The sequence below is a fragment of the Dendronephthya gigantea genome, unplaced genomic scaffold (genome assembly GCF_004324835.1).
Source record: "Dendronephthya gigantea isolate DGI-Jeju-01 unplaced genomic scaffold, DenGig_1.0 000036F, whole genome shotgun sequence".
Taxonomy (NCBI): domain Eukaryota; kingdom Metazoa; phylum Cnidaria; class Anthozoa; order Malacalcyonacea; family Nephtheidae; genus Dendronephthya; species Dendronephthya gigantea.
The window spans coordinates 1,530,330-1,555,236 of NW_021163046.1; the positions used below are offsets into that span (position 1 = coordinate 1,530,330).

At 34.6% G+C, this 24,907-nt stretch overlaps 2 protein-coding genes across 2 annotated transcripts; both read left to right on the top strand.

Moving 5' to 3' along the window:
- Positions 1–1,703: 1,703 nt before the first annotated feature.
- LOC114525901 lies at positions 1,704–6,187 on the top strand. Its single transcript, XM_028547361.1, has 4 exons — positions 1,704–2,012; positions 4,064–4,118; positions 4,437–4,668; positions 5,159–6,187. The coding sequence occupies exons 1-4, from the start codon at positions 1,704–1,706 to the stop codon at positions 5,436–5,438; spliced, it is 876 nt and encodes a 291-aa protein (XP_028403162.1). The 3' UTR covers positions 5,439–6,187.
- A 1,064-nt stretch (positions 6,188–7,251) lies between these two features.
- LOC114525902 lies at positions 7,252–12,837 on the top strand. The gene is made up of 4 exons (XM_028547362.1): positions 7,252–7,560; positions 9,683–9,809; positions 10,066–10,294; positions 11,998–12,837. The coding sequence occupies exons 1-4, from the start codon at positions 7,252–7,254 to the stop codon at positions 12,275–12,277; spliced, it is 945 nt and encodes a 314-aa protein (XP_028403163.1). The 3' UTR covers positions 12,278–12,837.
- Positions 12,838–24,907: the final 12,070 nt, after the last annotated feature.

Below are 24,907 nucleotides of genomic sequence, written 5' to 3' on the forward strand. Positions count from 1 at the left end.
ATTTCTTGGGCTGCCTATACTATGTAGACTATATAATCTTATTTATTTAGTGTAGCACCTAAATATTATCTGGATTACAGTGGAAAAAGTTTATGAAAACGATTTTAACAAATTTAAATGTTTTCAAGTTTAGCTAAACAATCTGTGGTCGGTGCTTAATCTTGTGTAGTCAACTTAGTGAAGAATATTAGCTATGAATGACGTCACTCAGTTTAGTGGGGTTTGCTATGTTAAATTTATTGAATAATCTCAAAAAGTACGCGTAAAAGCTTTAAAAATTTAGCACGAAATTGGCTGAACACCCTCATTGTGGTGACTCGTCGCAGGTTTCACTGCATGGTTGAAGAAAAAGCATTTTGTAGCTGGTTGACATTTTATTGTTGTTTTTTTCATATACCTATAAGACCGTAAACTTATATTAAGTATAGCATGTACTGTAGTCTTATGTGAAATATACCTAGTATGAAATTGTATAATAATGCACAATACAGTTTTCGGCTGCGTTGTATGTCAACAACGTATGTACACTATGCGACTATTTAATGTCATATAATATCGTCGAAAAGGGCGCTTTAACCGTTTAAGGTCACTGCGGTCGGATGCTGATAATTGAAAAGAATACGAGACGAAAAATTTCGTTCGGTCGAAAAATTCCGCCGAGTGGAAAACCACCATTATATATAGGCTGGAGAGGAACACATAACCCATCATAAAAGCTATCTCAATCCAGCTTTTTTTCGTAAGTTTATAAAATACTAGAAATACATGCAGGCATGCCACAACCCTAAAAATTCGCCATGAACCTTCAAAACATCAAACACAAACTATTTCTCGAGTTATATTATAAAATAAATACAAAACAATTTTCCTGTTTTTCTACGCAGTTATACAATAACACTTTCGGAGTAAAATCATTGAAGTAAAACACAGGAAGAATATAATCTGATTTAAATCATGTACTAAAATCTAAGAATAGCGGTCAAATCTTAAATGCGACATGGCAGCACACGCATTTTCAATAACTGTTGCTCATGTTGAAGCTACAAATCGCGGGCCCCTTCTTTTGTTTTCCGGGTAAATCATGTGTATATAGGCAGTCCGCCTCTGATAATTACATACTTGTTAACTCGTACAATTAAATAGTTCAACAGAAACAAAAGCACTGCGAGGGCTGCTTAAAAGTTAAATGCAGCGAAGGGAAAAAATAAACAAATTACGTATTATAAACTAGGAATTATGTCACATGCAAACCAACCTTTATACGAAGTTTTTTTTGTTATAACTCAATCTAATGCTGCATGTTGAATACTTATTTTATAAAATGCTGCAGTTGCAGTATTACTTATACATGCAAGCGGGGATTAACTAAAGTTTCCAAACAAAGTCAACTCGGCCTCATCCAGAAAGAGATATATGGGCTCTATATGTATATTAAGCCCGAAAGAGTAATCACGAGCGTCGGTGCCTTTTAAAGTAATTTATAAGTAATCAATATTCTAGCGCAAACAGGAAAATAAATGTAAAATTAAATGCTTCCAGCTTAAAAAGTGATTGTCATCAATCACGTACGGAGCGAAATTAAATAGGCCCCCTATTCATGGAAAAACACTTCGTAAATTATTAAAGTCATGCATGCAAATGTTCAGGTAGTATATATAAAAATGACAATTTATAGTTTGTGAGTTAAAACCATCTGCGTTGCAATGAAGGTCTTTCAAAAATTTGCTGTTTCGTTCATCGTTTTCGTGCTAGCGCTGAGCGACTGCTCAAAGGAAGCTGTCTTTCGAATAAATAAGCAAAAATACTTGGCGAATCATACCATCGAAATAAATCAAACAGAGTTCGAGTTTGAATGCGGTTTGCTTTGCGCTCGTCATGAATCATGTGCGTCAATCAACTACAAAACCTCTGGTGAAGATAAAGGTCGTTGTGAACTTAACAATAAGACAAATGAAGACGATGATGATGAAAAAACAGATCATGAATACAACCATCTTGTCATGATTAAATCAGTGAGTAAAGACGTTACATGATTACTTGCATGGAATTTAAAAAGTTATTACAAGCTATTTTTACTTTTTCAATCGAGTGTGAAGTTTCAACGCCCTCTTATAAAAACATAGAGCTTTAAATTTTCACTTCAGCTCCCGTTACGTCGAAATAGATTCGTAGCTGTTGCTCATCCAAGAAAACGGAATTTTGATTTTATATATCTATATACAGGGTTCTCACTCTCCATGATTTAAACATCAACTCTCGGAATTACCATTTTTCTATTTTATGAAAAAAGTTCGAAAGAACTATTTTTATGCTCATGGCGCTTCTATTTTGTGCATTCTGAAAAAATGGTATTACTGATTATATAAGGGTATTTTTTTCTGAAATACTTGATTGTGTATATACATGCATATTATGTTTAGCTATATATACATGAGAGATTTAACATGAGGGCGTGAACGTCAAAAAGGATGTGAAAATGTTATTCGCCATTTTCCGACAAATAGATTCCCGTTCTCATGCTAAGTCTGCCTAATACATAATTATAGTGGGCGCCGTGTTTGAGATAAACACGGCGCCTGTAAACACTACAGACGGATGCCCACGCGAGATTGAGTATGCATGCAACGTGCGTTTCCGAAAACAGCTGCTGTATTGAGATCAGAAGCAGCTTTCTAGGAAGCAGCGACCGCTTTTGTACGTTCTCACAAACCGCGTGTCGAGATGGGTGTACTTTGTTGAACTGCATAACGAAACAATAGAATGACAACATCTTACTAACTTCCAACAGCGTTATATAGCAATATTTCAGAAGCATGTGTTTTTAATATAGCATTCGGAGTTCTTTCGTTCTTTGTGTCAAAGTACGTGATATTATATTACTACGAAATTTTTACTTTTCAGTAACTACGTCTCGCATGTCGTTTTCAAATGCACTTTAAATTTAAATCATGCTGCAGTAATTTATCATGACTAACGCTGCATGGAGTGCCACTGATCCCTGACAAAGAAAAGTAATCAACATATATAATTACAGTACGTGTGTAGTCTTATAATAATAATTATTATGGCGCCAGAGTGAAATTCAAGAGTATAGACATATTGTCTTTCGATATAGAGACTGTAAAAGACGCCTTTTCGATCGCCAAACGTGTTTTTAAGATCCATTCATCTGCACGAATGTTGGTGCATGGTTATTCAGTTCAGTCTTCAAAGTTTAAACTGATCTTTGACGGATCAGTTCTATTATATTTTCATTTACACGGTCGTCGATATTTCAAACTTAAAATTAAAATTTAATATCAAAACTCGCGGCAATTTTGATAACAGTAAATCCGCTGCTCTAATATCTTTATTTAACTGCAAAATATATTGCAAAGCTCGACTGCTGAGTCGATCCTTTAGGGGTTATGTCGGCCGCATCAGCGATTTTTATAAGCGGGGTTCATATCTATAGATATATATATATATACGCTGCGAATTTTTCCTTTTAAAAGTAAGAAGTTGACCGAAGCGGATCCACAGTAAACAAAATTTAGTAACTACGGAGGTAAAAAAAGGAAAAATTCTATCTTTTGAAAAACTGTCTTTGAAATAACACTAAAGTTTAAAGGTAAAAATTTGAATCAACTCATTTCTTTGAACTAAAGAGCTGCCGCTATAATACTAACTTTGTTTTTGTAAACGTAAAAATTTACCATTATACCAAATTTACCAGTAATAATTTACCATTGATAAGCCGTATAGCTAATATTCCGGTGTTCATTGTTACTCTACAACCACCATTTATGGCATACATGGCCAACATGCATGAATGGCATACTCTAATGCCTAAACAATTTGATGATACAAAATGGTCTTACGTTTCTCGGAAGGCTTCTCATTATAACTAATAATAGTTGAATTCGTGGGAAGTGCCTCTATAAAACACCGCCAGAATTAACTGATATTGATTTTAGGGCCTCATGCAAAGTGAGATATATTATGTGCGCTATAACTATATCACGAATGCCTAATGACATTTTATATAACGTCGATTTTCGTATCCTTTGCATTTGTTTTTCAGAAGCCACTAGATCCTACCACGTCAAGCTCTCCGACACAAGAGGAATCATTCAGAAGTAAGTGTTATATTACGAAATCCTCGCTATAATATCATAACAAAATATAACAACGTGGTAATGCAATAACAAATTTTTAAATCACTTGCATCCGCAATACTAGCAGAGCGTCACCACACTATTACTTATATAATTTAGTTCACGGTATATTGATGTGTGTTATAAAAACTGCTAGATTTCGCATCAATTTTGCATTTTATATCTCCTTAATTATTGAAGGCCCTCATGTCTCCTTCACAGAACTTTCATACAGATTTCCAACCAAATGAAATCAAACCTTACAAAGTTTAGAAAAACACTTACCACCTCAATTTATAGATACGTCTTTAGCATGTTCTAATGCGGACTGGAGGCAAAGTTTTGACAGTAAGAGCTGGTCAAAATGTGGCGCACAAAATCTCTTTATCACAGGATTTTATCGAAGTCCGTCCAACGATAACCAGCATCCCATCAGTTTACTTGAAGAAGCAAGATGTTGCAACTCGTCTCCTGCGTACAGCGGTCAGATTGGCCAGTGTGAAAAAGTTAACTTCACCAGTTCTTTTAAACAGTAAGTATTTTTATATCATTTCATAATAATATGATTTTTGCGCAGTGTGCTGCAGGCAGTAAAAAAGTCGCATTACGCTATGCATGTGTTGCGTGCGTGTTCGGGTGTTTTTAAAGATTGTCGAAGTCGCTCTCATGATATATGAAAAAGTAGGCAAAAGCAGCGAATTATAAAGATCGCAGGTGAGCGACGTGTATAATCAGAATCAATAAAACTTTCTCAGAAGTCCGTTTTACACTATACGCTTAATTAATTACAAATTTCACCCGTGCTCTGTCTTATATTGGTAGCCTCATTAAATCTAGTTCACTGTAGTGCAGTTATAGATTTGTGTCATCGCCAACTTTTTTGGTCAACGAGTCCGCAATACCTCCAAGTTGATATTCAGGTCTCTGGCCTAATATTTTCCTTCAAAATGCCTCAAATTGTATCCCAATTTGTATATTTGGGACACCGTGTATATAATTACCCGTTAATGTATTCTATATAGAAATGACACATGGAATCGTTGTCCAAAGGGATACTTTCTGAACGGGTTAAAACGCAGCAATGATACAAGATTACATGCCATCACAGGAGCTCATTGCTGCAAACCAAACACTCATCCTGACAAGTATGGATTCTGTTATGATGAAGATGTTGGAACATCGTTTGATCAAGAAGGATGGTCAAACTGTTCCAAGGCTGGTTATTACATCACTGGTCTTTATCGTGGATCTGGTAAATGGCTGAACAGCATCGATCAATTTCGATGCTGTCAAAACGCTTAGAAATATCGATAGATTGCTTTGCTCTCTCATGTCAATTGATAACTTTTTAAATGTTATTATAATATAAGTGTGGTATAACGAGCAATTTCGGAGAATTTTATTTTTGACCTACTTGATTGCTGTATATATTATAAAAGAATTAAAAAAAAGCTCGTCTCCTGCTTTTATGCTGTAATAATAATATACTTAGGGGAATGTTGGAAGAACACCCAAGAAGCTTGTAAAACAATCGGCTACGCCTAGGCATTATATACGAAGTAGAATACTTTTTCATCCTTAAAACTAAAAATTTTTTTTGTGGTTCAAGTTCAATCAGTTTATTTAGGAATTTAGATTCAAACTATAAAATAAATAATGGCATTCTTTTCTGAAGATGTAGAACAGAAAGTTTTAGCAAAAAAGATATTAAGCAGCTGATTCGATGTTAGACAAATTTAATTAATGTTGTGAAATGTACGACTTCAAGAATCTGTAATCTGTTGTGACGCTTAATTGTGCTATAGTGAATAATATGGTACACTCAAAGGACAAATTTATTTACATTTACAATCTATTTACGTCTGCGTATAACATAATAATATTCAGGTGGGGAAGGTTTGTGTAGTCTGTTTATATTTCTTACATCTCGAATTCCGTATATTCGAAAGTTTCTGCAGAGTTTTGACGGATTGAAGGAAATGTATTTTGTAGCTACTTCATGTATAGTCATGGTGTTGGTTTTAATTCTTTATACCTATTGTATGGACGTTGACTCGATAGTTCTACAATATATTATTACTTAAATTGTAGTGATACACAATTCAGTTCCACTGCGATGAACTGCGATGTATTTCAATAAACATTCAATCAATGCATTATTTATCTTCCTATGTCTATAATTATACAGCGTCGACTTTTCTATGGTATGCTAAATGCAAACATGTTTTCCATTCAGCCATTCTGCAGTTGCTTACGAAAATAGAATGTGAATTTTGACAATCTGCATTGTTTTTCGTCGTATGCACGGTAAAATTTAATCACCATGAACGGTGAAGTGGCAGTAGTTTAGATCGCGAATGGATTATCACGCCTTACATGTATAATATGGTGACTATATATAAATCATTGAGATATTGCCGTTTTCGAAAAATATAGCCATTGAAGCATTGCCATTCCGTTTTTCGTCTTCTTTGCTTTATTTGTTTTAAGATTCTCAGGGGTTCCCGCAAATATATAGCCCGGAACGTTCCAAGAAGAGTAAAAAAAGACCGCAAATATAAAGTGGTTATGGGTATGACCGATACACCTACAAGTAGGCAACAACTAAAGTTTGCAAACAAAGTCGACTCGACAACATCCCGAAAGAGATAATGATATGGATTATATTATATATAAGGAGTAATTGAACTTATGCATAATGACGTAACAAGCCGTGGCACCGGCAGAGAATTCTGGTCACGGCTGGAAATTTTGAAGTTTTAAATTTTTCGCCTTGACTACATGAATGGAATATTCGTCATTATCATTGAGATGAAAAAATCGGTTTATTCAACTATATTGTCATTATGCATAAGTATATTAAGCGTCCGTGCATGCCTTCTAAAATAATTGATAAATAATCAATATTCCAACGCAAACAGGAAAATAAATGTAAAGTGCTTACAGCTTTGTGAATGTCATTGATGATCATCAATCACGATATGGAGCGAAATTAAGTAGGCCTCAATTCAGGGAAAAAACACTTCGTAAATTATTAAGGTCATGCACGCAAGTTTTGGTAATATATATAAAAATGACAAGTTAAAGTTTGTGAGTTAAAAGCATCTGCGTTGCAATGAGGGTCTTTCAAAAATTTGCTGTTTCGTTCATCGTTTTCGTGCTGAGCGAGTGCTCAAACGAAGCTGTCTTTCGAAAAAATAAGCAAAAATACTTGGCGAATCATGTCATCGAAACAAAACAAGCAAAGTCCGAGTTTGAATGTGGTTTGCTTTGTGCTCGTCGTTCATTGTGTACGTCAGCCAACTACAAAACTTCTGGTGAAGATAAAGGACGATGTGAACTAAACAATAAGACAATGCAAGCAACAACCAATGATGATGAACAAACAAATCATGAATTCAACCATCTTGTGATAATTAAACGAGTGAGTAAATACAATGATTACTTGGAGTTTGAAAAGTTATTACAAGCTATTTTTACTTTTTCAATCGACTGCGAAGTTTCAGCGCCCTCTTATATAAAAAGAGCTTTAAATTTTTACTTCAGTTCCCGCTACGGCTACGAAATTGGTCAATTTAGCGTGATTTTCGTGTTATATCCTACTGCCGACATAGACTCGTAGCCGTGGCTAATCCATGACAACGGCATTTTGATATTATATAGCCTATATCCCGGTTCTCACTATATACATGATTTAAACAGCAGCTCTCGGAGTTGCCATTTTTCTATTTTATGAAAAAGAGTTCGAAAGAACTATTTTTATGCTCATGGCGCTTCTATTTTGTGCATTCGTGAAACGGTATTACTGACGATATATATACAGGGTATTTTTGTATTTTTTTTTCTGAAATACTTGATAGTGCATACATATTATGTTTATACATAGGGAGATTTAGCACGAAGACGTGAAAGTCAAAAACGATGTGAAAATGGCGAATAAATGCCGTGGCATTTATTCGCTATTTCTACAAATATTTTCCCGTTCACATCCTCATGCTAAGCCTGCATAATATATAATTATAGTGGGCGCGTTTGAGATAAACACGGCGCCTGTAAATATACTACAGACGGATGCCCAGGCGAGATTGCGTATGCATGCATGCAACGTGCGTTTCCCTTCACAACGATAGTCACTCAGCAGCAACAGGAGCTGTAGTCAGATGTAAAGCAGCTTTCTAAAAAGCAGCGACCGCTTTTGCAGGTTCTCACAATTGACAAACCGCTTGTCGAGATGGGTGTACTTTGTTAAACTGCATAACAAAACAATAGAATGACAACATCTTACTAACTTCCAACAGCGGTATATAGCAATGACTTCAGAATAAAAGTCAAAATTTCAGAAGTATGCGTTTTTAATAGCATAGCATTCGGAGTCCTTTCGTTCTGTGTGTCAAAGTACTTGATATTAGGCTATATTACTACGAATTTTTTTACTTTCTCAATTCTCAGTAATTACGTTTCCCATGAAGTTTTCAAATACCTTTAATTTAAAATTATGCTGGAGTGATTTATCATGACTATAATAACGTCGCGTGGACTACAACTGATCCCTGGCAGACAATTAATCAAACCAGAATGAAATTCAAGAGAAAAGTACTCGTATTATCTTTCGATGTAGAAACTTTAGAATACGCCTTTTCGATTGTTAAACACCTTTTTAAGATTTAGTCATCTGCAAGACGGTTGTTGGTATATTTGAATTTTCAAACTTTTCGACTTGTGCTTTGATGGATCAGTTCTATATTATGTTTTCTTTCACACCAGAGGGGTCGTCGATATTTCAAGCTTAAAATTAAAATGAAATAATAAAACTCGCATGAATTTTAATAATATCGTAAATTCGGTCGTCTAATATCTTTATTTAACCGAAATATATTGCAAAACGTGACTGCTGAGTCCATTCTTTAGGGATTATGTTGGCCGCATCAGCGGTTTTGAGCAGGGTTCATATCTACGCTGCGAAATTTTCCTTTCAAAAGTAAGAAGTCGACCGAAGCAGATCCACACAAAACATAATTAAATAACGAAGGAAGAAAAAACGAAAAATTCCATCGTTTGAAAAACTGTGTTTAAAATAACATTGAAGCTAAAAGGTGAAAATTTGAATCACCTCGTTTCTCTGAACGAAAGAGCTGCCGCAATAATACTTAATCTTGCGTCTGACTTTGTTTTTGTAAACGAAGAAATCCAAATTGTAAGATATTTGAAATAATTTACCATTGATAAGCCGTAGCTATAGCGGAGCCATCCTGACAATTTGGAGCGGCTGCGCTTATATTGCGGTGTTCATTGAAAAATTGACTGGGTTTTTTGTTACGCTGCAAGCATCATTTAAACCACTTGATCATACAAAATGGTATTAAATTTCATACAATGGTTCTCATTAATTATACCTCACAATAGTTGAATGTGTGGCAAGTGCCTCTATAAAAAACCAGAATTAGGGCCTCTTGAAAAGTGATATACATTATATGAGCTATATATGTGTTTATATATAACGAATTTAAATAACGTCGATAATCGTATCCTTTGCATTTGTTTTTCAGAACCCTACCACATCAAGCTGTCCGACACCAGAGGAATCATTCACAAGTAAGAGTTATACTACGAATGTATTACAATCACCTGCATCCACATTACTAGAAACAAACAGTTCAACACCCCAACTATCAAGTAAGTGAACAATGTCGTCATTTTCTCAGTGCAGAGCGTCATTGCACTATTACGTATAATTTAGTTCACGGTGTATAATAATTTAGACACATGTATTATATAAAAACTGCTAGGTTTCGCATCATTTTTGCATTTTATATCTCTTTAATTATTGAAGGCTCTCATGTCTCCTTGAGAGAACGTTAATACAGATTTCCAACCGCATAAAAGCAAACCTTACAAAGTTTAGAAAAACACTTCCCACTTCAATTTATAGATACGTCTTTAACATGTTCTAATGCGGACTGGAGGCAAAGTTTTGACAGCTTTGGTTATTCGAAATGTGGACAGAATCTCTTTATCACGGGATTTTATCGAAGTCCACCCAACGATAGCAAGCATCCCATCAGTTTACTTGAAGGAGCAAGATGTTGCATGTCGTCTCTTGCGTACAGCGGTCAGAATAGTCAGTGTAACAAGACGGGCTTCAAAGGTTCTTTCAAAAAGTAAGTATTTTATATCATTTCATGATAATATGATAGTATGCAAAAGCAGTGAATAATAAAGATAGCAGATGAGCGACGTGTATAATCAGAATCAATAAAACTTTCTCAGAAGTCCGCTTTACACTACGCTTAATTAATTACAAATTTCACCCGTGCTCCGTCATAAATATATATGATTGGTAGCCTCGTTAAATCTAGTTCAGTGTGGTGCAGTTATACAGGGTGTCCCAAAAAAACCGAAAACTATTGAAATCACCCATAACAATGGCATTGTTAGAGTTTGAATGCCTAAGCACTCTGTTGGGCCCACAAGTGTATAAATCGGGGTTGCCATAAGCATTTTTATGCATGCATATGATGCAGTCAAATTTGCTTGTTCGCAAAAATGATATTTATTAACAATACTTACAATTTACAAATGTGAATAACATTATTTAAATGTGCATCTCAAGGACCATGACCTTCGACATGTCCCCTTTCTCTAGCAACACAAAGCATTTAGCATTTTATAAGTTGCATTAAATCCCCACGGGCTGAAATTCGTGAACACGGCATTCAAATTTTAACAATGAGTGATTTCAATAGTTTTCGTTTTTTTTGGGACACCCTGTAGATGTGTGTCATCGCCAACTATTTTGGTCAATGAGTCCGCAATACGTTGCTGCATGTTTGATAGCGGATGCACCAATGAACACAAACCACCTTGCAAAACCCAGTAATATATATAAACTGATATTTATAGAAATAAAAATGATATAAGATTAATAAAATAAGGTTTCCTTCTTACGTTTGCCAAAATGAGATCGTTTCGCTATCATGAAGATCTATTGCCTTGTTTAAAAATCAGATATAGATTTAATTTCTTTTTCTTTTTGAGGATATGGTTCTCTAGCGTAGGCCCTAGTATATACTAGAAACACTAGATCCACAAGTTAATTCATTTTCATCTCAGATATATGGGAAATCTACTGACGATTAGCCCTTTGCCAAAATCGGGTACAAAATTATAACTACTTCTTGTAATATACCCAAAATATGAAGAAGAGATTCGAAAAATAACCCTTTCCTTAATTTAGGTAAAATCCGTTCATTTTCGCCTTATTTACTAGTAACGTGGTAAGCTGGCAATTTTCAAGCTAATTTACATATGCAAATTCGCTGGCATACGAATAAAATAGTTGGCAATGTCAAACAAGCTTTTCTCTCACCTCCAAGTTGATATTCAGGTCTCTGGCCTAATATTTGCCCCAAATTGTATCCCACATGGTCTCCAAAAAATCGAAAATCATTGAAATTAGCGATAACAATGTCATAGCTGGAGTTTGAATGCCTAAGCATCCTGTTTGGACCAACAAGTGTATAAATGTTTAACAAAAACATTTTTATGCATGATGACAGGAAAATTCGTTTATAACCACAAATGATTTTTATTGCCAATACTGGCAATACACTTTAGAAATATGGATAAAATACTTAAATGTACAACTCATGGCCTTCGACATAATTATGTCATTCGTCTCTAGCAAATATCAACTTTTTGTGGGCCTATTTAACATTTGCGTTAATGCTCACGAGAAAAAAATAGCGAACAAGTAATTCAAATTTAACAATAATATATTTTATATATACGACGGTGATTTCGATAGTTTTGGGTTTTTTTGGGACACCCTGCATATAATTACCCGTTAATGTATTCTATATAGAAATGACACATGGAATCGTTGTCCAAAGGGGTACTTTCTGAAAGGGTTAAGACGCAATAATGACACAAGTTTACGTGCCATCACAGGAGCTTTTTGCTGCAAACCTGAAAATCATCCTGACAAGTATGGACCATGTTATGATAAAGATGTTGGATCATCCTTTGATCGAGAAGGATGGTCAAACTGCTCCAAGGCTGGTTATTATATCACTGGTCTTTATCGTGGATCTGGTCAGTGGCTGAACGACATCGATAAATTTCGATGCTGTCAAAACGCTTAAAAATATCGATAGATTGCTTCGCTCTTTCGTGTCAATTGATAAATTTTTAAATGTTATTATAATATAAGTATGGCATAACGAGTAATTTCAGAGTATTTCCTTTTGATCTGATTAATTGTTGTATATGTTAGAAATGAATAAAAAAAGCACGTCTCCTGCTTTTATGGTGTAATAATAATATAATTGAGGTTCACGGAGTCTGTTTGTATTTCTTACATCTCGAATTCCGTATATACGAAAGTTTCTGCAAAGTTTTGAAGGATTGAAGGAGATGTATTGTAGCTACTTCACTTATAGTCAGTTTTTCCGTATTCGTTTTCATTCCTGATACCTATCGTATGGACGCTAACTCAATTGTCCTACAATATGTTATTACTTAAATTGCATGTAATGATACACAATTCAGTTTCCACTGCGATGTATTTCATTACCACTTAATGAATGCATTGTGTATCTTTCTTTATCTAGTTATATTCCTATATCTATAGCTATCATAGTATCCTATAAATGTGGTATTGCATCAAAGGTTGTAAATGGCAGATAATTCAACTGTAAGATCGCGGGATAAAAATTATACGATTTACTATAATATTTGACTCAATATTTGTGTAACGGTTGGAAGTTTTGTTACTGAATCATTTCTCAATATAAACCTTATTCCGTCTTGATGAATGCGTATATACTTTTTGTTAACAGTTTTGAAGAAGAAATGGAAAATGACATAGTTATATATTAGCATCATGACATTAACGCAACGGTTAAAAAAAAAGAGATTTCATTTTCAATTTGTGATGTAATTTGTCTAGCTCATGACTGTCTCGTAGCAAACATAGCTTAGCAAAAAAAGAAGAAAAGAGAAATATTGCATTCTTCTCTATATGCATGCACCGTCTTGCACGTAGCACCTGCTTTTACAACTTTTATTAGGTTATATATTAGAATCAAGACATTAACGCAGCGGATGAAAGAAAGATATCACTCTCAATTCGTCACGTAATTTGTCTCAGTCAAGACTGGGTCATAACAAGCACAAGGTCTGCACCCGGCTTTACGACTCAATTTCCCTTGTGCAGGTGGGAATTTTATTATCAAAAGGGTGCGTCTCTTGTTTCTCGAAACGTAGAGCGCAAATAGCAAGTGATCGTTGGCAAATTAAGACAGAGAACTTATAACATTGAAACCTATGATACCTAGCATGGCAGAGACTCAGCAGGCAAAAATAGCGCGTTTACCGTCCGTATTTTTGAGATTCAATCTTCTGTTGTTGATATTTTTGAATCTTCAAACTTTCGGTGATGCGCTAGACTTTTGTTTTGATGGATCGGAGGAAGGTAAGGTTTGGGACGTGTTTTCAAATCTGTTTAACGAACTCATATTAGGATATTCGTAAAAATCACCTTCAAATGGCCCAGTAGCTAACTCTAACAATGTGTCTATATTCGCAATTTTATAAGGTTATCGTTTAAACGTTAAACCTATCGAAATTATTCACGCCATGTCGGGAGCAGAATGCGCCTTAAAATGTGCGGAAAAGAATGGATGTAGATCTGTTAACTTCAAAAAACTGAGAAGTTGTGAAGAAATGGAGAACTGTGAGTTACTCACAGAGGTAGATTCAGAAATATCCCCTGAACAGCTCAAAGAGGATGAGGAATATGATTATTATATACTGCTCGATTGTAACGGGGGGGTATGTACGTTTTTGTTATATTTTCATTTACAACAAAAGCCACGCGATATTTTACGCTAGCAAATGTCAGTTAAAATTTATAGAACATATTCGTATGTACGGATATTGTGATCAAAAAAATTATATAATAAATTTAACTTTAAAGATAACACGGCAATAAGGTCCAATTTTCAATTTTTCTCGCTGCATTAATTTACACAAGTATAAATAAAATTCGTAGCAAAAAGATTGATATAGCGATTGAATTATTAGTAAGAAGAAAGTATATTAAAGAAATGTTTTAGCGATTAAAAATGGTTGTAAAAGCTTGTATATATGTCATGTATATTTCATTTAAAATATTCATCATGTTAATTTTCACAATTTCCTAATTACACAATGTTATGAAAGTACTTAAGTAGTTCATTTTACTTTTTAAATGAGTGTCTGGGAGAAAGATTAATTTTTCTAATCTTCTTTACTGTAATTTTAAATGTTGTTTCACGAATATGTTGATTAATGATTTCACAGAGAGCCTTACAATCATCGTCTTTAGTTTAGCTAAAAATTCAGAACTTTGAGGCAGCAAAGTGGCGTCACTCATCTTTGGCAAAGACAGAGAACATATATGTACATATTTGTATGTACATGTACATATATGTACATGATTTATGCACAGAATGATAGAATAAAAATCGTTCTCTACTCTGTAAATCAATCTTGATTGGCGTACGATTTTTTTCTTGTGAAATACATTCTTTCATTCCAGAGTTTACAGTTTCGCTATAGTTCAAGTGGTGGCGAGTCCGGTATAGCTAAAAAACCAGATCAACAGATTTCGACCCTAAAAGCCCGACGCAAAGTGAGATATATTTAAGAATTAGTCTCCTCAGGCGAGGTAATCAGAAGCATATAGGCCTGGAAACAACAATAAAAAGCTATAGTCATGCACCGGCCAGTGACTCTCACTTCAGAGACCGTGAATTTTGACCCATCAGAATGCAGGAAAATCAATCGTCACCACGAAATAAAACTTATGCTAAAAGCTGATATTAATATATGCTATACAGCAGTGTCATTTTTCCTGTATAGGCCAATAATCTTTGGCAAAGACATAGAACCTGTATTATTACATGATTTGCACACAGAATGATAGAGTAAAACTCGGCGTTCTTTACTCTGTAAATCAATCTTGATTAGACCTGCGATTTTTTCCTTATAAATAAAAAGTGAAATACATGCTTTCATTCCAGAGTTTACATTTCGCTATAGTTCAAGTGGTGGCAAGCGCTGGCATAGCTTAAAAACCAGATCAACAGATTTCGACCCTAAGGGCCAGATGCAAAGTGAGATATATTTAACAATTAGTCTCCTCAGGCGAGGCATCACAAGCATAGGCCGGGAAACAACAATAAAAAGCTATATAGTCACCGGCCAGTGACTCTCACTTCAGAGACCGTGAATTTTGACCAATCAGAATGCAGGAAAATCAAAAGTCACTACGAAATAAAACTTATACTAAAAGCTAATAAATTAATATATGCTATACATGCAGCAGTGGCGTAGCCAGCCTGACAATTTAGTTATGCTGTAGCTATCACGATAATATTTTTGTGTTCATTGATTGCAAAAACAATTAAATTCTATAGAATCTCAGAATTTCAATTCTAAACCAAATTGTCAGGCTGGCTACGCATACATATATAAATATATGGTAACATTTCAAGTTGATTTTCGTTTCTTTTGTGCGTTTTCCCTAGAATCCGTTAGATCCAACTCCATCGAGCTTCCCAACAGTACAACAATTAACAAGTAAGTCTTAAGAAGCTCACAATATCATCACTGCACATTGATGACTTTTCAACGGAGTCGAACGACATTATATTAAAACATCTACAAACTATCTCTCCGTCTATCATGATTTTGGCTGCAACTGCAATGTCAGAAAACAGAAGTTTAGGCTCAGCACCTCAACCAACAAGTCTTACAAGATCATCAATATAATATAACATTACAAATTAGTTATTAACTCATCGAAATGGGAATTAAAACATTAAAAAAAGTTTGTTTCCTACTTACTAATCGTAATTTTATAGATGAATCCAGAATGACAGTAACACCCAGTTCAACACCTCAACAAACAAGTAAATCTTACGAGATATCAATATCGTATACTACCACTAGTTAGTTGACAACTTATCCCAGGGTGCATAAAGTCACTCTATTTATTATTCCATCACGTACGAATTCCTGCCAAAATTCTGGTAATTGCTGTAATCAGTAAATAATTTAAGGCAATATGTACTCAGGACGCTACCAATTTTCCCCTAGTAATCCCCCCTCACCACCTTGAAGGCTTTCATTGGTACCTATGCTACCCATGCAATAAAACTGATTCATGGCTGCCTGAAAGCTAACAAAAACACTTCACACCTCAATTTATAGATACGTCTTTAACATGTTCTAATGTGGACTGGAGGCAAAGTTTTGATAGAAATGGTTATTCGAAATGTGGACAAAATCTCTTTATCACGGGATTTTATCGAAGTCTGTCCAACGATAACAAGCATCCCATCAGTTTACTTGAAGAAGCAAGATGTTGCATGTCGTCTCCTGCGTACAGCGGTCAGAATAGTCAGTGTAACATGACGAGCTTCAAAGGTTCTTTCAAAAAGTAAGTATTTTATATCATTTCATGATAACATAATTTTCGCGCAGTGTGCTGCAGGCGGTAAAAAAGTCGTATAACGCTATCCATGTGTTGTGTGCGTATTTAGGTGTTTTTAAAGATTGTCGAAGTCGTTCTCATGATATATGAGAAATTTGGCAAAAGCAGCGAATAATAAAGATAGCAGATGAGCGACGTGTATAATCAGAATCATTATAATATAAGTATGATATAACGAGCAATTTGATTGGCTACCGCGCGTGCATTGTGAGGCCATAATGCACGCTTCTGGCTTTGAAGTCTTTGTTGCTAAGCAACATCTTAAATAACATGTAAGGAGAATTTCATTATTCATCAAATAAATAAACTTTGTTGTTGCCCTATAATTTCTTCTTATATTATAAAAGAATTAAAAAAGCTCGTCGCATGCCTTTATGGTGTAATAATGCACTCGGGGAAATGTTGGAAGAATACTCGAGAAGCTTGTAAAACACTCGGCTACGCCTCGTGTTTTACAAGCTTCACTCCTTTTCTCCCAACATTCCCCCATCGTGCATTATTACACCATAAAGGCACGCGACTCGTCTTTTAATTCTTAAATAAAACTTTCGCAGAAGTCCGCTTTACACTACGCTTAATTAATTACAAATTTCATCAGTACTAGCTGCGTCTTATATTGGTAGCCTCACTAAGCGTAGTTCAGTGTATAGTGCAGTTATTCATGACTAAAACAAGCATTTGTGCCAACTATTTTCGTTAATGAATCGCTGTTCGATAGCGGATGCACCAATGAACACAAACCACCTTGCAAAACCTTGCAATATAAACTTATATTTGTAAAAATAATAGGGGTAAAATTAATAAAATAAGATTTCCTTTTTACGTTTGCCAAAATGGGATCTTTTTGCTATCATGAAGATCTATCGTCTTGTTTAAAAACCAGATATAGAGCAGTTCTATCACCTCCAAGTTGATATCGTGTCTCTGGCCGAATATTTTCCTTCAAAATGCCTCAAATTGTATCCCACATGGTTTCCGAAAAAGTCCCAAACCATTGAAATCAGCCATAACAATGTAATAGGTGGAGTTTGAATGCCTAAGCATCCTTTTGGGACCCACAAGTGTATAAATGCTTGACATAAGCATTTTTATGCATGGTGACAGTAAAATTTGTTTGTATTTTCTAATTATTTTTACTGCCAATACCGGCAATACACTTTAGAAATATGGATAAAAATATTTAAATTTACAACTCAAGAATCATGGCCTTCGACATGTCATTCGTCTCTAGCAAATATTAACTTTTTGTGGGCCTATTTAACATTTGCGTTCACCCCCACGAGCAAAATTCGCGAACAAGTAATTCAAATTTAACCATAATATCTTTTATATAATTATACGACGGTGATTTCGATAGTTTTAAGTTTTTTTGGGACACCCTGCATATAATTACCCGTTAATGTATTCTATATAGAGATGACACATGGAATCTTTGTCCAGTGGGGTACTTTCTGAACGGGTTAAGACGCAATAATCACACAAGATTACGTGCCATCACAGGAGCTCTTTGCTGCAAACCAAACACTCATCCTGACCGGTATAGATCTTGTTATGATGAAGATGTTGGAACATCGTTTGATCAAGAAGGATGGTCAAGCTGTTCCAAGGCTGGTTATTACATCACTGGTCTTTATCGCGGATCTGGTGAATGGCTGAACAACATCGATAAGTTTCGATGCTGTCAAAACGCTTAAAAATGTCGATAAATTGCTTCGCTCTATCATGTCAATTGATAACTTTTTAATGTTATTATAATATAAGTGTGGTATAACGAGAAATTTTAGAGAATTTCATTTTTGACCTAATTAATTGCTGTATATATTATAAAAGAGTTAAAAAAGTTCGTCTCCTGCCTTTATGCTGTAATAAAAATAAACTCGGGGGATGTTGAAAGAACACCCGAGAAGCTTGTAAAACAATCGGCTACGCCTTTGCATTATATACGAAGTAACATACTTTTTCGTCTTTGAAGCTAAATATATTTGTTTGTGGTTCTTATGATTTTGCTATATTTTTGTTCATTAACTGTGAAAACAAATAAATTTCTAAAGAAATGAATTATTATCATAACTCGAAATTTACATAGCGGGAGAAAATCGTCAGGCTGGCTACGCCACTGAAGATAGCTGTGTACTGTAGTTTCAAATAATGTATCTAATAAATTGTATATACTCTATACGATGATACACAATCCAGTTTTCGGCTGCGAGCTACCAGCTTGTTTCAATAAACATGCATTTAATCAACATCACTTTTTAATTATATCGTCTATATTGTTACGATTCTCTCATATGAATTTATACATATACTGACAGGGCCGTAACTAGAAGCTTAATTGAGGGGCGGGGGGTGTATATTCATGTATTCGTCTTATGCCTTACTGATTTCTTTTGTATGCAATTGTTCCTACGGTATGAATATATGAATATACACCCCCAAGTAAGCGGTCTAGCTACGGCCCTGCATATACACATTGCAGGATTCGATCGCATAACTTTTGTATTAATAAGGTCGGTTAGTTCAAGGCATGAGACGTTAGTAATTAGCTAATTCAAACTACAGGCGAAAACGCTAAACACTGAACCACCGCAAACTTTTGCCAACAATTTGTATACTCGTACGCTATCCAAAGTAAGTTGTATTTATCTTGTTTTAGTGAATCTGTTATTCTCTTACCCTCGTGTATATAGCAATAAATTGTGTGAAATTAAAAGAAAATAATTTTGTCCCAATAAATGTTAATATTCCAAGATTTTGATGAGAATCTCTTTTATTATAGAAGCAAGAATTTATTACTTTGTGAACAAAACCATCTGCCTTGAAATGAGAGCTGGTTTTTGTGCTAAGCAAGTACTTAGAGCGAGTTGTCTTTCGCCAAATGTGGAATAATTCTCAGCGTTCATTACAGACCTGCATGGATAATTTTTATGCAGTTATATACGTATTAGTTTCCCGCTTTGACCGCGCTAGAAATAACGCTAGCAATTTATTAATCCGTCATTTTAATTATCCCGCTGAACCCAATCCCATTAGTGCTCGACTTACTTGCGTATAAAGTTCAACTTTATAGTATAAAGTTCAAGCTGCGTTTACACTATACTCGGTTTATTGGCACGACAGGTGCAATATCACGACAAGAGATCTAAACACGCACAACCCAAATATCAAGTGATTGTTAGGGAAAACAGCGAGCATATTATTGTGGTCGGTGATAATATGACAACAGTGAAATTAACTCGCAAGCGTTTGCATTTGACCGAGGCCGCCCGTTTGTCCGCGGTATTTTTAAGATTCAATCTTCTGTTGCTGATATTTTTGAAACTTCAAACCTTCGTTGATGGACTAGACTTTTGTTTTGATGGATCAAACGAAGGTGAGGTTTTCGACGATTTCTATGCATGCTGTTCAGTAAACTCGTAGGATGTCTAGAGGCTTGTTGAATTAACCATAATTTATAAAAATAACAAATAACAGTCCTAAATACATATAAGTTTACTAAAGCAGCTAACTGTCACAATATTCTCGAAATTTTATAAGGTTATCGTCTAAACGTTGAGCCTACAGAAATTTTTGAGGCCAACTCGGGAGCAGAATGCGCCCTAATTTGTGCAGGAAAGAATGGATGTATAGATCTGTTAACTTCAAAAAGCTGAGAAGTTGTGGGGAAATGAATAACTGTGAGTTACTCACAAATGTTGATTCAGAACTACCTCCTGGTCTCATAACCGAAGATGAAGATTATGATTATTTCACACTACTCGATTGTAACGGGGTAAGCACGAATAAAACTTGTTCATATATTTTCATTAATGCATGATATATGCGCTGATATTTGACTCATACAATTAAATGGAAAAATGTCAGAAATTCTGCGAAAGTTGCATGATATGCTTTTAAAGTTATGGAACACATGGATACGTTAATGGAAGATATATATCATATGCCTTGAAAACTATCCATCAGGAACGATTTTTCAAATGTTAATGAAAAAAGGATTATATTTTGATTGTAACAAGTTTCGTGGTTGCCATCCAAACTTGGTTGCATGAAAAATTGCATCGTGTAACAAAGCTTTAAAACCAAAAATTGAAAGACCTATTTACCACCTCGACATTAAAACCGTACGTTGATTTGAAAATCGCATTTTTGGAATCTTTGTGTTTTTAGAGACCATTAGATCCTCCCTCATCATGCTCTTTGATGCAACTGCAATCAAAAAGTAAGGTTTGCGATGTACTATAAAAAATTAATATTGCCAAATAAACTATAATGTAATGCTACTATAAAACTATATATTTATAATTGTTGAGGAGTGGCATAATAGCTAGAGATTATAAAAGAAATATCTACGTATATTTATATATAGCCGCATCCGCAATACCAGACACAAGATCGACACCTCAACCAACAAGTAAGTCAATATTGTTGTTTTAAAATGATCTTTACCAGCCGGAGATCAAGAAAGAAAAATAATTTCTCAAGCTCTTTGTACGAGGCAGCAGATCGAGAATGAAACGTGGCTCATAGGCGACCCAACCGTATGAAATTGTAAAATAACAATACCGTAAAACATAATACGGTGTGATACCGTAAAACGTAAAGAAATCGCTTATATAATCGCAACTTTCAGCAACGTCTTCAACATGTATGAATGCAAACTGGCGGCCAAATTTCACAAGTGCGGGATGGTCGAAATGTGCCGCGGAAAATCTCTTTATATCAGGATTTTATCGAGGTGTCCGAAACTTTAACGAAGATCCCATCAGATTACTTGAAATGGCAAGATGTTGCAACTGGATTGCAGCGTACAGCGTCGAGAACAGCCATTGTGAAGTAGCTGACTGGTGGTCTTCTTTTAACAAGTGAGTGTTTATTATTTATCATTAATTTTATAGACTTTCCGCTCGGGGAATTCAGCGAAATAAATTCACCAAGGCATGGAAATATGCAATCAATATCTATAGCAGTATCATTATCATATATCATTTGCGGACTCTATATAAAGTAACTCGAATCATACGCACGTTTATCGTTACTATATAAGCAACAATTTGCTAATTTCAGTAATTTTTGTTTAATTGATAACAATAATTTTTAATAACAATTCTTAATAAAATTTCGTGTCAATCAACCTATAGTTCAAACCCCTTTTTATTCAATGTGCCCCAGAATGTACTATGACGATCCGTTAATATTTTCTATGAATATAGGAATAACAATTGGAATTTATGTCCATTGGGTTACTTTCTGAATGGGTTATATCGCACTGCTGGCGAAATATTGAAGAATATCGAAAAAAGTTATTGCTGCAAATCAAAGAATCATCCTGACCGGTATAGATCATGTTATGATGAAGATGTTGGAGCATCGTTTGATCAAGAAGGATGGTCAAACTGTTCCAAGGCTGGTTATTACATCACTGGTTTTTATCGTGGATCTGGTCAATGGCTGAACAACATCGATAAATTTCGATGCTGTCTTTAAAACGCTTAAAATATCAATATACTTGGTCGGCAGAATATAGCTACGATTTAGAATAGCAATTATCTCTGGAAATATACTGTACAAGCCCATGTATATAAACTATAGGTATTATACGTACAGATACACCGAAGTATATACTACAATATTGCGAGTTTCAAGAATGATATGTTAAAAAAGATTTCGAATAATTTATATGTTGTACATGTTATAATTATATGTTGTAATGGAAGCCTAATTTTAGCAAATAATACTAATCTGAAGAAGCGTGTAGGGGGGGGGACAATGAAAGTTTACAAACGACGTACGTAAACTCAGGTCCAGCCGACATAGTCGTCCTTCAAACAAGCTTTTATTGAGGATATAGACACTCTATATAAAATTATATATAAAGCTTGAGTCTCCGTGTTATCGTTATTAATTATTAACCAATCAATATTCTCGACCATGCAAGTAAACAGGAAATTAAATACAAAAATATAAAATGCTAACAGTTTCAAAATTTGATTGCAACCGAATTCTGACTAATTTGCGGAAAATACACATGTGCATGTTGAAAGTTATTAACAACAATCAGGCATCTGCATGGAGGAAAGCAAAATTAAAGCGACGTGAAGGATATTAGACACTTCAAAATTCATTAAGATCAACGGTTGTTATTTCATAGCGTAACGATTTACGAGTTTAAAACTATCTCCCTTGGAATGAAGGTCTTTCTTATATTTACTTTTTGGTTTCTCGTTTTCGTACGAGGCGAATGCTCGAAGCGAGTTGTCTTTCGAAAAAATAAGCAAAAATACTTGCCGAATCATGTCATCGAAACAAAACAAGCAGAGTCCGAGTTTGAATGTGGTTTGCTTTGCGCTCGTCATGAATCATGTGCGTCAATCAACTACAAAACTTCTGGTGAGGATAAAGGTCGCTGTGAACTCAACGAAAAGACAATACATGCAACAACCGATGGTGATGATGAGACAAACGATGAATTCAACTATCTTGTCATAATAAAACCAGTGAGTAAAGAAGTTACAACGTTTACTCGTAATTTTAGATAAGATACTAGATACACACATAACTCCGTCAAACGCAGATTTGACTAAGGCTTGATCCCGTTACTGATGTAGTGATTTGACGTTTGTGCATGATATTTCGTAGGGGCGCCATAAACTCGTAGCCTTGGCGTATATATATATATATATATATATATATATATATATATAATTATATATATATTATATATATAATAATATATATATATAATATATATAATATATATATATAATATATATATTATATTATAATATATATATAATTATATATATATATATATATATATATATAAACACAGTATTTCAATTTTAATTATTCGGTAAACTATATCAATGTCAGTACACAAAAAATTTAATTCATATTACGCAAAGGCATATTGCAGTATAAGTATAGTCCATCGGGCATGCGCCTGCATGTGTGAAATTCATGGCAATATCCAACTATAGGTTTATGTGCAAACTGTATAAAAGCAATCTTTTGCCCCTCGTATTTTCGAGATTCGGTCATCGGTTGAAGATATTTTTGAGTCTTCAAACTTTTTTTGACGCATCGATTCTATTAGATTTTCACTTATTACTAACAGGTCAGCCGATATATCACGCTTTAACATAATCAAAATATCAAAATTTCGAAGGTGTTTTAATAGCTTCATGTAAGCCCCCAAACAGGCAAATCAACGGAAATATATCACAAAAATCGACTTTTTAGGTATATTTTTGAGAACGTCAGCTCTTTTTAAGCCGGTTTGACATGTACAAGTACGCGGCGAAGTCGACCGAACCGGATTCACCTGACACTATTAAATATAGCAATGGGGGAAATCTTGTTAAATAAATAATTCCGTATCGTGAGAAGCTGTATTTAAAAGCTCATTAAAATTTGAAGTACATTTATTTCACAAATCATCATTTTGCCCCAGTAATTTTGTTTCATTGAATGTTATTAAATTATGTAGTAAATATTTTATAATTTCTTCCCAACGCAATAATTTTCAAGCTGTAACAAATATTGTTAAAGTATCGTAAAATTGACCATATAGCTACATTTCTTTCCAAGAGTTCGTATTGCGCTATAGTTGATTGATATGAATGTATAATAGTATTTTAAGTAGATTTTCGAGCTTATTTCTATTTGTTTTCTAGAATTTATTGAGCTCTCCGACACAACAACCATCAACAAGTGAGTCTTCGAAAATAATCTAGTCCACCAGCAGGCAGCTAACCCTATAACTTTTGTGAAATATACTGCGCATAATCATTTATCATGTTTCACGCTTATTAATTTATCACCGGAAAAATATTTACCTGGTGTGTCGGGACATTTTATTCATAAACTGACTTCTTTTAATTAAGTGAAGCTATTAGCTATAATTATTTTACTTACGTAGTGCAGAGTTTCGCAGCATTTTACATCATCTCGTTGAAGGCTATCATTTATCATCTACGTGCATAAAAATTTGTTCCTTGATTACCCAAGAGCATGAAAACATGATTGCTTTGAATGCACCTTTTAAAGCTCGTTTACCCTTGCAATTTTGTTGTGATTTTATGTGCAATTTTATTCTTTTGATAGATCTGAACGAGTGATTAGTTACGTATGCTCTGATGCATAAGAGCTCTCATTTGAACATCAGTAGCTAATTCGCTCGTTCACATCTACCAAAAGAAGAAAATCGCACATAAGATCGCCGCAAAAATTGCAA